Genomic DNA, 13,649 nt, shown 5'->3' on the forward strand with positions numbered 1-13,649 from the left:
CAGACGAGTATAGCATAAAATCAACTGCAACAGAAAATGATATACCCGTAGTAGCATTCGTTTGAATAGGAGGACAGGAAAAGAGTGAGTTACTGAGAACAGTTCAGTGAAACGGTTGTTCTCCTCAAAATCGACATCAACTCAACACCGACAACAATGCTCAGGTATACATAGAGATAGGAAAACTGTATGAGAATATCGAACGGATAATTCAATACATAAAGGGAGATGAAAGTGCAACAGCCACTGAGGATTGGGACTCGGTTGAAACGGAAGGAGCAGAATAAAACGTTACGGGAGAATGTGGACTTGATATTTGAATGAGAGAAATAAAAGACTAATTGACTTTTGCAATAAAATTCGGCTAGCAATGTAAAAAAAAAAATTTCCGGATCACAAGAGGAGGATGTATGCTTGGAAGAGACTGGAAGGTATAGGAATACCCCAGTCAGAGCATGGTCAGGCGAAGATTTTGAAATCAAATACTGGACCGTAAGGCGTACCAAAGAGCAGACACAGATAATGATCACAATTTAGTAATGATGAACAGTAGGCTTAAGTTCAACAGAGTAGCCAGGAAGAATCAATGTACAGCTTAGTAGTCAGTTCAGCTATAGAGGCAAGGACAGTTGTAGAGGGCATTCACAGAAGCTGGAAAGAAAAAGGTAGGTACAAGGAAGTCAACTGGGAGTAAGCCATGGCTAACACAATACATATTTCAGGTGATCGACGAAAGAAGGAAGAACAAAAATTTTCTGGGAAATTCGGGGAAACTACAATACAAGTGACTTATAGATGAAATAAATAGAAAATGCAGGGAAGCTAAGGATAAATGTGAAGAAATCGATAAAGAAATGATTGTCGTAAGAAACTACTCAACAAACAGAGAGACTGAACCGATCTTCAGGGGAATTAAAAGCAAAGGCGGTTACATTAAGAATGTTATGGGATACCACTGTCAAGCAAGAGACTACAATTGGGATAATTAAGGCACAAGCAATTAGACAGGTTATTTATTCAAAATGCTGACAGTAATAATGTATCAAATAATGGAAAATAAAATAAGGATATGTTAGATGACGATCGGTTTGGCTTTAGGAAAAATCTGTATGAGAAAATTGAACGCGTCATTCAGTACCTAAAGGGAGATGAAAATCTAATAGTCATTGAGGATTGGAATGCAGTTAAAGGGGAAGGAGCAGAAGTAAACGTTACGCTAGAATATGGGTTTTGTAATTGAATGAGAGAGGAGAATGACTAATTGAGCTCTGCAATACATTTCGGCTAGGAATTGCGGCTACGTTCTTCAAGAATCACAAAAATATTGATATATTTAGACAGGACCGGTATATGTAGAAAGACGCCAACCAGAGCATGGTCAGGGGAAGATTTCGAAACCGAATATTGGACTGTAAGTCGTAACAAGGAGCAGATAAAGATCCAGATCACAATTTAGTAATGTTGAAGAGTAGGCTGACGTTTAACAAACTATCCAGGAAAAATCACTGCGTAGCTCAGTAGTCTGTTCAGTTATAGAGCTAAGGACAGTTGTAGACGCCATTCACAGAAGGTGGAAAGAAAAAGTTACGTACAAGGAAGGTAACTGCGAAGAAGCTATGGCCAATACAGAAATAGTTCATTTGATTGACGAAAGAAGGAAGTACAAAAATATATGCAGGGTAATTCTGGGATACTCAAATACGTGTCACTAATGGATGAAATGAATAGGAAGTGCATGGAAACTAAGGATACATGTGAAGAAACTGACAAACAAATGATCGTCAGAAGAACTCACTCAGCAAACAGAGAGGCCGAACCGATCTTCAGAGAAATTAAAATCAAAGACGGCAACATTAAGAATGGAGTCGGAATATCACTGTTAAGCGAGAGTCTACAAGTGGGAGAATTATCGCACAGCTCATTCATCAAAGCTGCTGACAGGAATAATATACAAAATAATAGAAATGGAAAGGAGGATCTGTTAGATGACGATCGGTCTGGGTGTAGGAAAGGCAAAAAGACACCTCAGAGGCAGTTCTGATGTTGAAGTTGAAAATGGCAGGAAGGATGAAGAAAAATCAAGACACGTTCACAGGCTCTGTTGACCTGAGAAAAGCGTTAGACATTTAACATGGTACAAAATGTTTGGCATTCTGAGAAAAAGACGGGTGAACTATTGGAAAAGACGGGTAATATACAGTATGTACAAAAACTATGAGGGAACAATAAGACTGGAAGACCAAGGAAGAAGTACATGGATTACTGTAAAATGGGTGTAAGACAGGATGTAGTCTTTCGCCACCACTTTTCGATCTGTACAACGAAGAAGCAATGACGGAAATAAAAGGTAGGTTCAAGAGCGAGAATTAAAACGCAAGGTGAAGGGATAATAATGATAAGATTCGCTGATGCCATACTGTCTTCGGTGAAAGTGAAAAAGTATTCTAGGATGTGTTACAAGGAATCAATAGTACTAGAGCGAGCTGTAGAGGGCAAAAACTGTAGAGGAAGACAGAGACTGGCATACACCTAGAAAATAACTCTGGACGTAGGTTGCAGGTGCTACTCTGAGAAGGAAAGTTTCGCACATGAGAACTCTGATGACGTTTGGAGCAAACATTGTGTGCTGGTTACACATGGACTGTGGAAAAACCAGACCAAAAGAGGATCGAAGCATTTGAGATGTGGTGGAATAGAAAAACGCGGAAAATTAAATCACTGATAAGTTACGGAATGAAGAGGTTCTCAAGAAAATTGGAGAGGAGAGAAACAGTGACAGGTAGAAGGGACAGAATCGGAGATAAAAGGACTATATGGAAATCACGGACAAGAAGGATGGTAAAGCATGCGTCAAGACTTTAGAGAATGACTTCCATAGTACTATAGGGAGCTGTAGAGGGAAGAAACTGTAGAAGAAGACAGAGAACGGCATACACCTAGAAAATAACTGTGGACGTAGGTTGCAAATGCTATTCTGATATTGGAAGGTTATCAGAAGGGTGGGATTCGCGGGGGGGGGGGGGGGGGGGGGGGGCGTCACAGCGGTCTGATGACGTGCCATTGAGTAGCTCTTGCTTTCTTTCTAACATGGGAATCAAACGTTACCAGACATGGATTCCTATGTATAACGAGATATCCTTAGTCCCCTCTACAAGCTCTTGAAGTGTGTAAGATGACTTGTGAAAAATCTGAGGTAGCATTACTTATAGTGTTACACTCCCGTAATTTTTGTGTAGTTTCAGCTCATTCTTCCCTTTCACAACTTAGACCCGAAGCTAAATTGCTAGTCGATCTATATTAGTCACAATTAATAATAAATAGAAATCTAGATGGCTTAATGAAAAGGAGATCGTGGTTACATGACGCATACCTTAAGTTTTAGGGCCGGCCTCTGTGGCCGAGAGGTTCTAGGCGCTTCAGTCTGGAACTACGCAAGCGTTACGGTCGCAGGTTTGAATCCTGCCTCGGATGTGTGTGATGTCCTTAGGTTCGTTAGGTTTAATTAGTTTTAAGTTCTAGGGGACTGATGACCTCAGATGTTAAGTCCCATAGTGCTCAGAGCCATTTGAAACATTTTTGAACCATTTTAAGTTTTGGGAATCGTGAGCGATGTTGTGTAGATGGATTGTCATTCTTGAGAAAATAACGTGTCGATGCTCTTATGCAAGGTAGCCTATGCGAGGGATAAGACAATAATAAAGATACTAGACTCGTATTAAAGAAGACCGAAGTTAAAATGACCCTCTGCCCGTCAGGATATCGCTTTCTGTGGATCCCTGACACTCTCAAGGCAAATGCTGTGAGACTGATTGTCAATAGTACTCGTCCAGTTCCCTTCCTCATAGCTATGTTAGTAGTGACCCCGTCGTCGTCAGGATTAAAACTCAGTTTTCATTTTCTCTCTTACTATGTTTGAGTGGACAGAATAAACATCTTTCCCAGAAGACTTTATGGGGAGGGAACATTTCTGGATATGTCCGCAACAGATAACTGTTTCCTGATTTCGTACGGTTATATATTCTACCTAAGCACAGGCGAGGCATAGGATCAGATCAAAAGGATTCGGACAGCAGAATGAGTGGGTCAGGAGAGGTCACTCACTTCAAATTTGGACCAGGCATCAGACGTCACCTGCGTAACGAATCCCTCAGTAACATTTACGCCCACATAAAGCGCTCATATCGACTAATTTTGACGTGATGTTGAAGTGGAAACGCGAAGGAACAGTCACAGGTAAACTGACTCCAGGCAGGACTCCGAGCATTGCAAAAGTGCCTGAAGTCGAGGCAAGGATTCACTCGTGAGTTCAAAAGCCCTACCAGCAGTTCAGCAAGTGCAGTGACTACCTGTAGGGAATTTAAACGGATGGGGTGCAATGGCCGAGCAGCACCTCATAACCCACACATTTGAGGTGCAATATAGAGCGACTCTGCTACATAGTTGATGACTGGAAACAGGTGGTCTGGAACGATGAATCATGCTACACTGTGTGACTGTATTGTAACTTCCCCTTAGAAAAATTATAAGTGACTGTGCTGGTAATCTTCTACGTTATTTGATTTTCAAACAGCGGAGCAAAACTGGACGTCGATAGACAGATTTCTCATTACTTACAATGTTCACCACTAAACTGACACACAATTCTTTAGCGCAACGCAATCTGACTTTCAATAATCCTTCGAAAGAATGGCCCTAACAATAACCTTTACCTTTCATGAATCACTTATATATATATATATATATATATATATATATATCAGTTCATGGCATCCAGTCTTACAAATTTCCTTTTTCTGACGGACGCACGTCCAGATCGTCGGCTCTCAAAACTCTGGTATCTCTCTGCCCACATCCAACACTGCTGGCTGGTCACTTCCAACTGTACAACGCTACGTGCTGTTCACATCCAACAGCCCAACAGTATACAAGCGAATATTCTAACATTGGGTCCAACCAGCCGCAGACTGCACACAGCACAGTCAGTGGTCGCGTTACCAACATAAAAACTTAAAGAGCCTTCTTAGAATATAATGGAAGATTTGTATTTGGCGGAAGGGTGGATGAGGTTACCTGCCATCATGTGTCATCAGCGAAGCACAGAGGAGATGGTGTTAAAGTATGGTCGCATTTTTACTTCTGGTAGCCATATTACGCTCAGGGAAAGGTTGAATGTGTCATCATGTGGACACACTTTAAATCATGGTTTATTGTGTACAGTAGAGATTCAGTTTGGAGACGATTGTCCCGCTTAAAAGACAGCGTTATACCTGAAACGGACTGGGGGTGCGAAGACTTCCTACCTGAAGCCAATGGAACAACTTTGAGATGAGTCAGAACGTCGAGGCCGCTCCAGCCGTTAGCTCCACTACCTTCACTGGTTGCGGCTCTTAAGGAAGAACGGGTTGCCACTCTTCGCCAGAAATGCAGATACCTCAACGAAAGTAGAGTTCAAGACGTCAAGAAGGCAATACCCCGCATGTTAATGCCCACCGATAAATGTCCAGATACTTTTGATTAGATAGTGTATACTTAGTAGCGATGCGGCATTTTGCATTTGCCACTTCATATACTCGCTCTTCCATACACTATTATCTGTGTTATCGCCATCAATGCTCGACATGAACTCAGTAGCCACGCACAGTTGGCGGGTGGCAGCACTAGCAGTTGAGGGTATATAAGGCGTGTCAGGGCGATGAGGATAACAGTGCATCCGTTGTCGTTATGCATTAGCAGAGCCATATATTTACTCAAGCCAAAGACTACATTTTATTGACAGAAAACCTGTAACAGTTCTACTAAAGAGACGGCCTTCACTGTGCTTGTTCGTCCTCTGCTGGACTATTTTTGTTCTGTATGGGATCCTTACCAGACAGGTAAGCTCGAAGAAGGGCAGCTTTCTACTATCGGAAGACAGGAGATAGACTGTCACGGATATGATAAAAGAGTTTGGTGGTCATTAAGACAAAAGGGTTTTTCGTTGCAGTGAGATCTTATAACGAAATTACAATGACCAGTTTTCTCCACTGAGTGTGAAACCTTTTTTATTACCGCCAACATACTTAGGGAGCAATGATCATCATGATAGAATAACAGAAATCTGAGCTCATACGGAAAGATGCGTGTATTCTTTTTCCCCACATGGTGTTAAACAGTGGAACGGTAGAGAAATGTTCTGAAGGTGGTTCGAAGAATGCTTTACCACGCACTTAAGAGTGAATTACAGAGTAGTCACGTAGGTGCAGATGTAGATGTTTTCTAAATCTACAATACTACCAACGTACATTTGCTTTCCGTGTACTGTCTGCTGAGATTTTATGACAACGAAAATGTTTAGTTGAGATCTGAATGTTATGACTCAGCGGCAAAACTTTTGCTTCGTCGACGGAGCTTTTCCCGGTGTCACATCCTTCCTTTTCCTCCGTAACGAGTGATCACGTCTGTGATGAGATGCTCGTTCACTGCTGCTGAGATGAATGTTGTATTTTTTTTAATTTGTTCAAACGTAATGATCTAATTCAAAGTCCGAAAACATTTTCTCAGTGATGTGCCACGATCAATTATTTCCTGACAGTCTGAGCTATCTCGCTTCTCTTTTCTTGAACCTCATAAAAGTTGCGGACTTTTCAGTGTGTGGTCGGATTTTGTGCGAAGCATCTGATACACAAGATTTAATTGTATTATTGTAGCTTACTACTGACTAGGTACTCCGAGTACATATCCCAAAGCATGATGTTGTACAATTTTGGCTGTGTATAAATTTGTATGCGTAGATGTGCTGGTTTGTGTAGTACCAGCTACTCCGTATTTGTGTGCTATAAACGAATGACATTTTCATGGTTATATTATTATTTATTGATGCCTTTCCCTTATTATACCACAATTTCCCTAATATCTTCGAAGTTGCCGTCATTAACGTTCCCTGGACCTAGGTAATAATGAAAATGTAATTTTTGTGCTTCTTGTGAACTGAAATAGTAGATACTTTCTTCTCAAAATAATATACTTAGTTTTTGTTTAGCTTAATTCCAAGCACGGTATTTTTAATTTCTTTTCTAACAAGTATATATACACAAGCTTTTCGTAAAATATTAGCTGGAAATATATAACAAATCATCTGTCATACATCTTCCTACAGTTGGCGAACGTGGGACAGCAGTCAAATGTTTCAGTTTGAAATGGCGAGCCTCAAGAATACTACAATATCATGGTGTTGTCTTTGTATTGTATCTTTAGTACACTGCACTTATTATATGTCTGAAAATAGCTTCTGTATGAAGATCAAGCGTTCATGGACGTAATCAGTAACAAAACAACAACAGTTTTTGTTATAATGCGGACAACCCTCCTAGCTCTAATGAGGTATAAGATCACATCAACTACGACGTTCTCTGCAAAAAAAGTTTGAAGTATATGAGGATCAGAAATCTGGTAAAAATCACGTTCTTCACTCTCTAATTCTGATTCCGTGTAATCCTTTGGTGACACTTGTTTAGTAACTCAGTGTCAGAGCAGTTTCTGGAAATTTACTTTACAATGCCCATGACAATATTTAGTAGGAGTAATTAAGCGCATATACATGCTTTGGTCGTTGGTACCTATGGTATTCGAACCAAGTGTCTGGTCCATTTAAACATAATCCATATAATGGTTCAAGGTTTGTAGGCAGAGCACATTATACGCTTTGTAGTATACCATTCTAGTGTCATATGCACCATAGCGAATATTATTATGTGTGATGTTCTATCGAAATCACGTAATCAGTAATATGTCATTCATAGAGGAGTGATGCGAGGAAAAAGAAATACTTTCACGAGCAAGACAGGCAAAGCATTAATGAACTGTTGTTAAAAATTCAAACATCATTTCCCACAAATATTCTCTTTTGCTATATAAGGAACACTTTTAAGTTAACTACTAGCGATAATGACATACAATTTCTGGTATTTGTGCTGCCTGTCAATTGACGATTTTTATCATTGTTTTAATTTTTCTAGCTATAGAAAAGGAGAAAGAAAAGGATTATCTGAAGAATAATTACCATTGCGTTGAAATTCTTTTGCGAACATGCCTCAAACAAACTCATCAGCTCTCCATACAACATTGTCATTACAGTCCATGTCCCGTCTCCAGCCATCCTGATCTAGGTTTTCCGTGATTTCCCTAAATCGTTTCAGGCAAATGCCGGGATGGTTCCTTTGAAAGGGCACGGCCGATTTCCTTCCCCATCCTTCCCTAACCCGAGCTTGCGCTCCGTCTCTAATGACCTCGTTGTCGACGGGACGTTAAAAAACATTAACCTAACCTTACCTACAGGCCATGCAGCACAATATAAAATGTCCATTAATTTGACATGGCTCGTATAGCAGGGTTTGGATCCCCTGAAAGAGTGCAGTGTAATAATGTATTGCTTGTGCTTAAGAATGGTCCCTTCCATGTCACATTAAAGTATGCTATGCGAGAAAAAATGAGCCTTTAAATATGTGGACATGCGTTAAGTTTATGTAGTGCTAATATCTTGCCCCTACATATAAATGGGCAGTAGTATGTTCTCACATACATCACGAAAGGCTAGTTTGGAAATTTTTGGAAAAACCAACCTTGAATAATTTGAAACGTCATGGTTGAAGAATTTCTTACTGAAGTTTCATCAGCGATCACATAGTTTTTCTTTAGACTTTCAAAAATATTTCAGTTTGCCCAATTTGAAATGGATGGCTGTGTATTACTCAGAGCTGCATAATGCTTAGAGAGCCTTCAATAATATTTCGACTGAAAAGACAATGCATCTGCTCGTTATTTCCTTAATGACTCGCAGTTCATTTTCTTTCCTATTTAATCTTTTAGATTTAATGTTGTAGCATCCACATAGCCATTCTGGTTCAAACTGGACGGTTTGGTCACATCGGTATGATTAAGTTTAGTAGCTTCTATTTTATTGGTGATGCTACTCTAAAACAATACTGAGGACAGTCATCTAGTCATATTAATTACTATTTATGTCCTGATAAATAGAGCTTAATTTCTCGTTAGCGACATATTCCTTGTAAATGGGTGCACCGCGTTAGAGCAGTCAAAAAGAGATTCGTTCCTATCCATTCTGTCATTGCTACTGCTGATGTTACAGTGAGTTGCGGTTAATATTCGTTCTGGGAGATATGCTATGTTTGAGTTGCGGTTAATATTCGTTCTGGAAGATATGCTAGGATCTACGAAGATCCCAGATAAATATTTGTATTAGAAGGCAACATATTAATTTAATAAAAGAAGACCCAAGAAATTTAAGAATCACACTATCGAAATAATTATATATGTGTGCCAATTCTCATACATAAATAGAGGAAAAAAAATGTAACCGAAGAAGGAGAAAATAGATTTCAAAGGCATCATCTCAGGTCACAAGTTGTATTACAGAACATCAAAGTCCGAATATCATTCAAAGATTTATCAGTACACTGTGAACAGGGCTTTTTATAGACGGCAAGAGTGTTTCCTGAAGATATATTTGCTCATGTCAATTCCTGAAGTGCACGTAGTCGGTAACACGGACTCCTTCAGCAACGTACAGCATCTTCTGGAACTGCACATCATGTGGTAACGAATTTCATGAGGTATGAATCGATAGTAACTCCTGTAATAATTTTTACATATTGTTACCATATTTTGGAGAACTGGTTGCTTTTACAGTACACAGTAAATAAAACGTTAATGGAGCTTTTTCATTGCTGGTTTAATCAGAATTGATTTTTATGACACATACGAACACTTCCATCAATTAACGCAGATGAAGTCAACTATAAAAGTAAAAGCTGAAATCCTTTAACGTTTCCAGGTGCGCTAATCTTGCATCACTAGAAAACACCAGGCTAAAAAAGGCCAGGTGGCCCTGGTGGTCCAGTAGGTTGAGGACCTCCAGTAGGCTGAGGTTCACCAGTTGGTTGTGGCCCTCCAGTTGGTTGGGGCTCTCCAGTTGGTTCAGGACCTCCAGTTGGTGGACTTGGTGGTCCAGTTGGTTCAGGGCCTCCAGTAGGTTGACCAGTTGGATCAGGACCTCCGGTTGGTGGCCCTGGTGGACCAGTTGGTTGTGGCCCATCAGTTGGTCCAGGAGGGCCAGGTGGAGTCTCCTGGCTGCGGCATGTTGATACCTGTAGTAGAATGTCATATTGTAAAGTACATCATATATGTAGACGGGAATTAAGTGGTATTCCTTTTGAACAGAGATTAAGATTATGCTAATTAGTTTTGAAACAAAGCCAATGAATCACAGAAATGTTGACTTGTGACTATTAGGACTATATCATCAGATGCATCTTTTTACACTGACACAAATTAGAAACCAGTCTTACTGTTTTATTACAGAAACTTAAAGAATGAGCATGTTCAACGATTATTGATGATTACTTCAAGTAATCATACAGAAATGTATGCACTGATGTCAATTTGAGTTAGTACCATGCCATTATTTGTGTTTCGCCAGAAAGACGTCACTGAGTGCAAACAAGGTCGTATAGAAGGGCTTCGAGAAGCTGGATGTTGCTTACGTGACATTGCAGAAAGACTTGGCAGGAATGTGGACACTGCACATGATTTCTGGCAGGGATGGTCGCGAGAATATACAGTAGCGAGAAGATTGCGTTCCAAAGAGCCGTGTGGAACTACCGCGAGGGAAGACAATCGTGTTCGGTGTGTAGCTCAGGCACATCGTACTGCATCTGCAGCAGCAATCTGAGCAGAAGTTGCCACCACAATGATAAAAAGAACTGTTATAAGTTGCTTAATTGAAGGACGGGTCTACTGTAGATGCTCTGTAGCGTCCACTCGACTGACCCTAAAGCACCGCCATTTGCGACGTCAGTGTTGTAAAGCGAGAGCCCGTAAGGGGGCAGGGCAAAAGTTTGTTGTGATCTCTTATGAAAGCTGGCTCCGCCTCAGTGCCAGTGATGGCTGTGTTTTGGAGACCATCCGAGTGCCTACAACCTACCTAGTGGCGTGCTAGACACACGGGACCTACGACTGGATTTATGGTCTGGTGTGTAGTGCCACTCTGTCTGCCAACAGCAGCAGTCTCGTGGTCGCCCCCCGCACCCTGACTGGAAGTATGCACATCAGTTTGGTGATTCGACCTGCAGTGCTCCCATCCATAAACAGCTTTTACCAAAAGGATAACGCTGGTCCACATATTGCTGTTGTAATCCACTACGCTCTAACGTCTTCCACAAACAGCACTAACCGTCTTTGTATTGACCGACCAAGTGCAACAGCCGTGCAACCTCATCCCAGAATCTGACATCCGTCATTTGTACAACACAATGCGTTCCTGTTTGCGCGCTTGCATTCAACAATCTGACCGTTACATCGGTTACTGATGTACCAACATCTGATATTTCCAATACCTTATCTCGCATTGATGTTAACGTGTGATATTGCAATGTTAATGATTTAAATATGTTACCTCGGCAAATCTATTCCTGAAATTTCATTACTCGACGTAATTTATTTTTTGGTGTTGCGGTTTTCCCCGTCAGTATGTAAGATTAGATTTCCCTTGCTGTCTACTATCAGAGGGGAATAAATAAGCAAGCGAACTACTCCTGGTAACAAGCTTCTAGCATACTAAATAATGCTGTTGCGTAACATGTGCTACATTGTTCAATTACTCGATAGCAATATTTTAGCGTTTTGATTCATTATTATTCTAATTTTTATATTCGTGATTAATCGCTATTTTTGTTGAATTCTCATATTAAGCTCTGTATCGTCAGAGATGTACTACTTTGATTATTACCACAACATGAGTGAAGAATAAGGATTGACCCAATAATATCACTTGAAAATAGGCGCTTCTAGAGGGATTACTGATGTTGTACTTGCAGAGCTAGAGAAATTTCAACCTCTCTGATGAAGTGACAAACGGCGACAAACATATGCCGCAAACAGATGATAACAAATATCCTGTAATCTTTCATAAAAGATGTAGATATGCAGATGCAAGATCATTAGAAGCATTAGAAATGAAGTACCAGCTAGACACGAGGAAGAAAATCTGACGGCATTTTTCTACGTTCACCGACCATCCAGAAAATTCCGAGACTGATTTTATTTCTGGCGTATAAGCGAATCAGCCCAGTAACTACAGTGACAACCCGAACAACTCAAAAACACAGACATACATTCGACGAGTCAGTTTAAGCAGGTAAGTAGGCTGTGTCAAGTGCGTAGTCGAAGTGCGACCATACGGTGTAATCTCTGTTGTGTCAGAAATCGCAGTGGAGCAACAGCTCTAAGAGTTTAAGGCATTCTTGAGAGTGTCCTGAAGAGAAGGAAAGTGTGTACAAGGTTTGTCCCATACGTCTTGACTCCTGAACGAAAGCGACGATGCCTGGTGACCTGCCCTGACTAGCTTGAAACGAAACACGTGGACAGTTCTTTACTCGGACAAATCATCACTGGTGATGAGATTTCGTGTTACGATATCGAGGCCACTGTAGAATGACAAAGTGCAGAAATTTACGTAAAGTGTTAACGTTTGACGATATAACCGACTTTCAAACCAATGGGACACAACATTTGAACAACCTGTCAAAGATAGATCTCGCTGACAGTTACTCATGCGTGTGTGGATGTTCTGTGCCTTGCAATCAAATGTGGGAGGTAGGAAGGGGTACGTTGGATACCTTAAGCATTAAAACCACCATATTAATTTTTCTTACTGTGTACTAATATAATCTCGAAACTTTTTGGACCGATGTTTTACGATTTTTGAAATCCGCCAGTAATAACGTGTGGATACTCAGACACGGGTTTCGGCTGTTAGCCGTGCAAATATTGATCCAGTAAGAAGGAGGATGCAGATTATTTACTGATATTACGCATGTATAGTTCATAAACGATTCACACGAAATTGATGAATTTGGTACAATCTCACAACTGTCCTTATTTGTACGTATGGAACTAATATGAAGTCTCTTAAAGAGCCGACAAAGTTTCAAACACTATCCAGCCCTTAGATTCGAGAATGGCTTGCTACAGGTAGAAAATTGTGGTACATTTTGAAGCATTCAGTGTTTGTAAGTGGATGTGAAAATAAGTACCAGTAAAGGTACGTAGAGCACAAATTTAGATAAAGTCTCAGTCCTTACTACTCACCACAAGACACAGGAGAAGAGCTGCCACTGTTGCCCTCATGTTGATGGAAGTGCTGAGGTGATCCCGTGCTGCAGAGTTTTTATAAGGCTCGCCACTGCGTGATGTGAAGTACTCGTGATTCCGTGACTCTTTAACAAAGGGACTGAGCAGAGACTGCCGTCGAAATGCGACAGTGGAGGATATGGTATAATCACAAGGTCACAGAGCACTGCTGCGACTAAATGAATATCTTATTGTCGCTGAGTTTTTCATCGACACCCAATTGTTCCTAGATGTCTGCCTCAAAGAAATAATGAACCAACAAGTCATGACGTAGCTGGTAGCGGAGACTTCACGAAACTTCGTCGAAAAAGAAAATAGTAATATGATAGCGGGGGTGACATACTACATTATCTGACAAATGTGATTTCATGAAGTATGTGTATGGTCAGGTACCGTGGTATCAACCATTTAAGTGACTAATATAGCTGTGGCTGCCTTGTAGAAGCACATATTTGAAGTAAATC

At 40.6% G+C, this 13,649-nt stretch overlaps 2 protein-coding genes across 50 annotated transcripts in view; one reads left to right on the plus strand and one right to left on the minus strand.

Annotated features, from left to right (window-relative positions):
• Window positions 1-13,649, minus strand: part of LOC126456897 (proline-rich protein 2-like) — a 739,962-nt gene that overhangs the window by 492,692 nt on the left and 233,621 nt on the right. For 2 of the 30 annotated variants that reach the window (XM_050092762.1, XM_050092770.1), the window contains exon 1: window positions 13,144-13,206. The exons of 23 other annotated variants lie outside the window; for them this stretch is intronic. In XM_050092762.1, coding sequence (XP_049948719.1) covers window positions 13,144-13,182 — 39 coding nt within the window. In that variant the 5' untranslated portion in view covers window positions 13,183-13,206. Of the gene's footprint in view, window positions 1-9,708; window positions 10,143-13,143; window positions 13,253-13,649 lie in introns of those variants that run through there. 5 more of the 30 variants (XM_050092771.1, XR_007585405.1, XM_050092759.1 and 2 more) reach the window with 5 other exon arrangements.
• LOC126456902 (proline-rich protein 2-like) overlaps window positions 1-13,649 on the plus strand; it is a 494,957-nt gene that overhangs the window by 140,133 nt on the left and 341,175 nt on the right. The gene's annotated exons all lie outside the window — the stretch shown is intronic.

The sequence above is a fragment of the Schistocerca serialis genome, chromosome 2 (assembly GCF_023864345.2).
Source record: "Schistocerca serialis cubense isolate TAMUIC-IGC-003099 chromosome 2, iqSchSeri2.2, whole genome shotgun sequence".
NCBI classification, from domain to species: Eukaryota; Metazoa; Arthropoda; class Insecta; order Orthoptera; family Acrididae; genus Schistocerca; species Schistocerca serialis.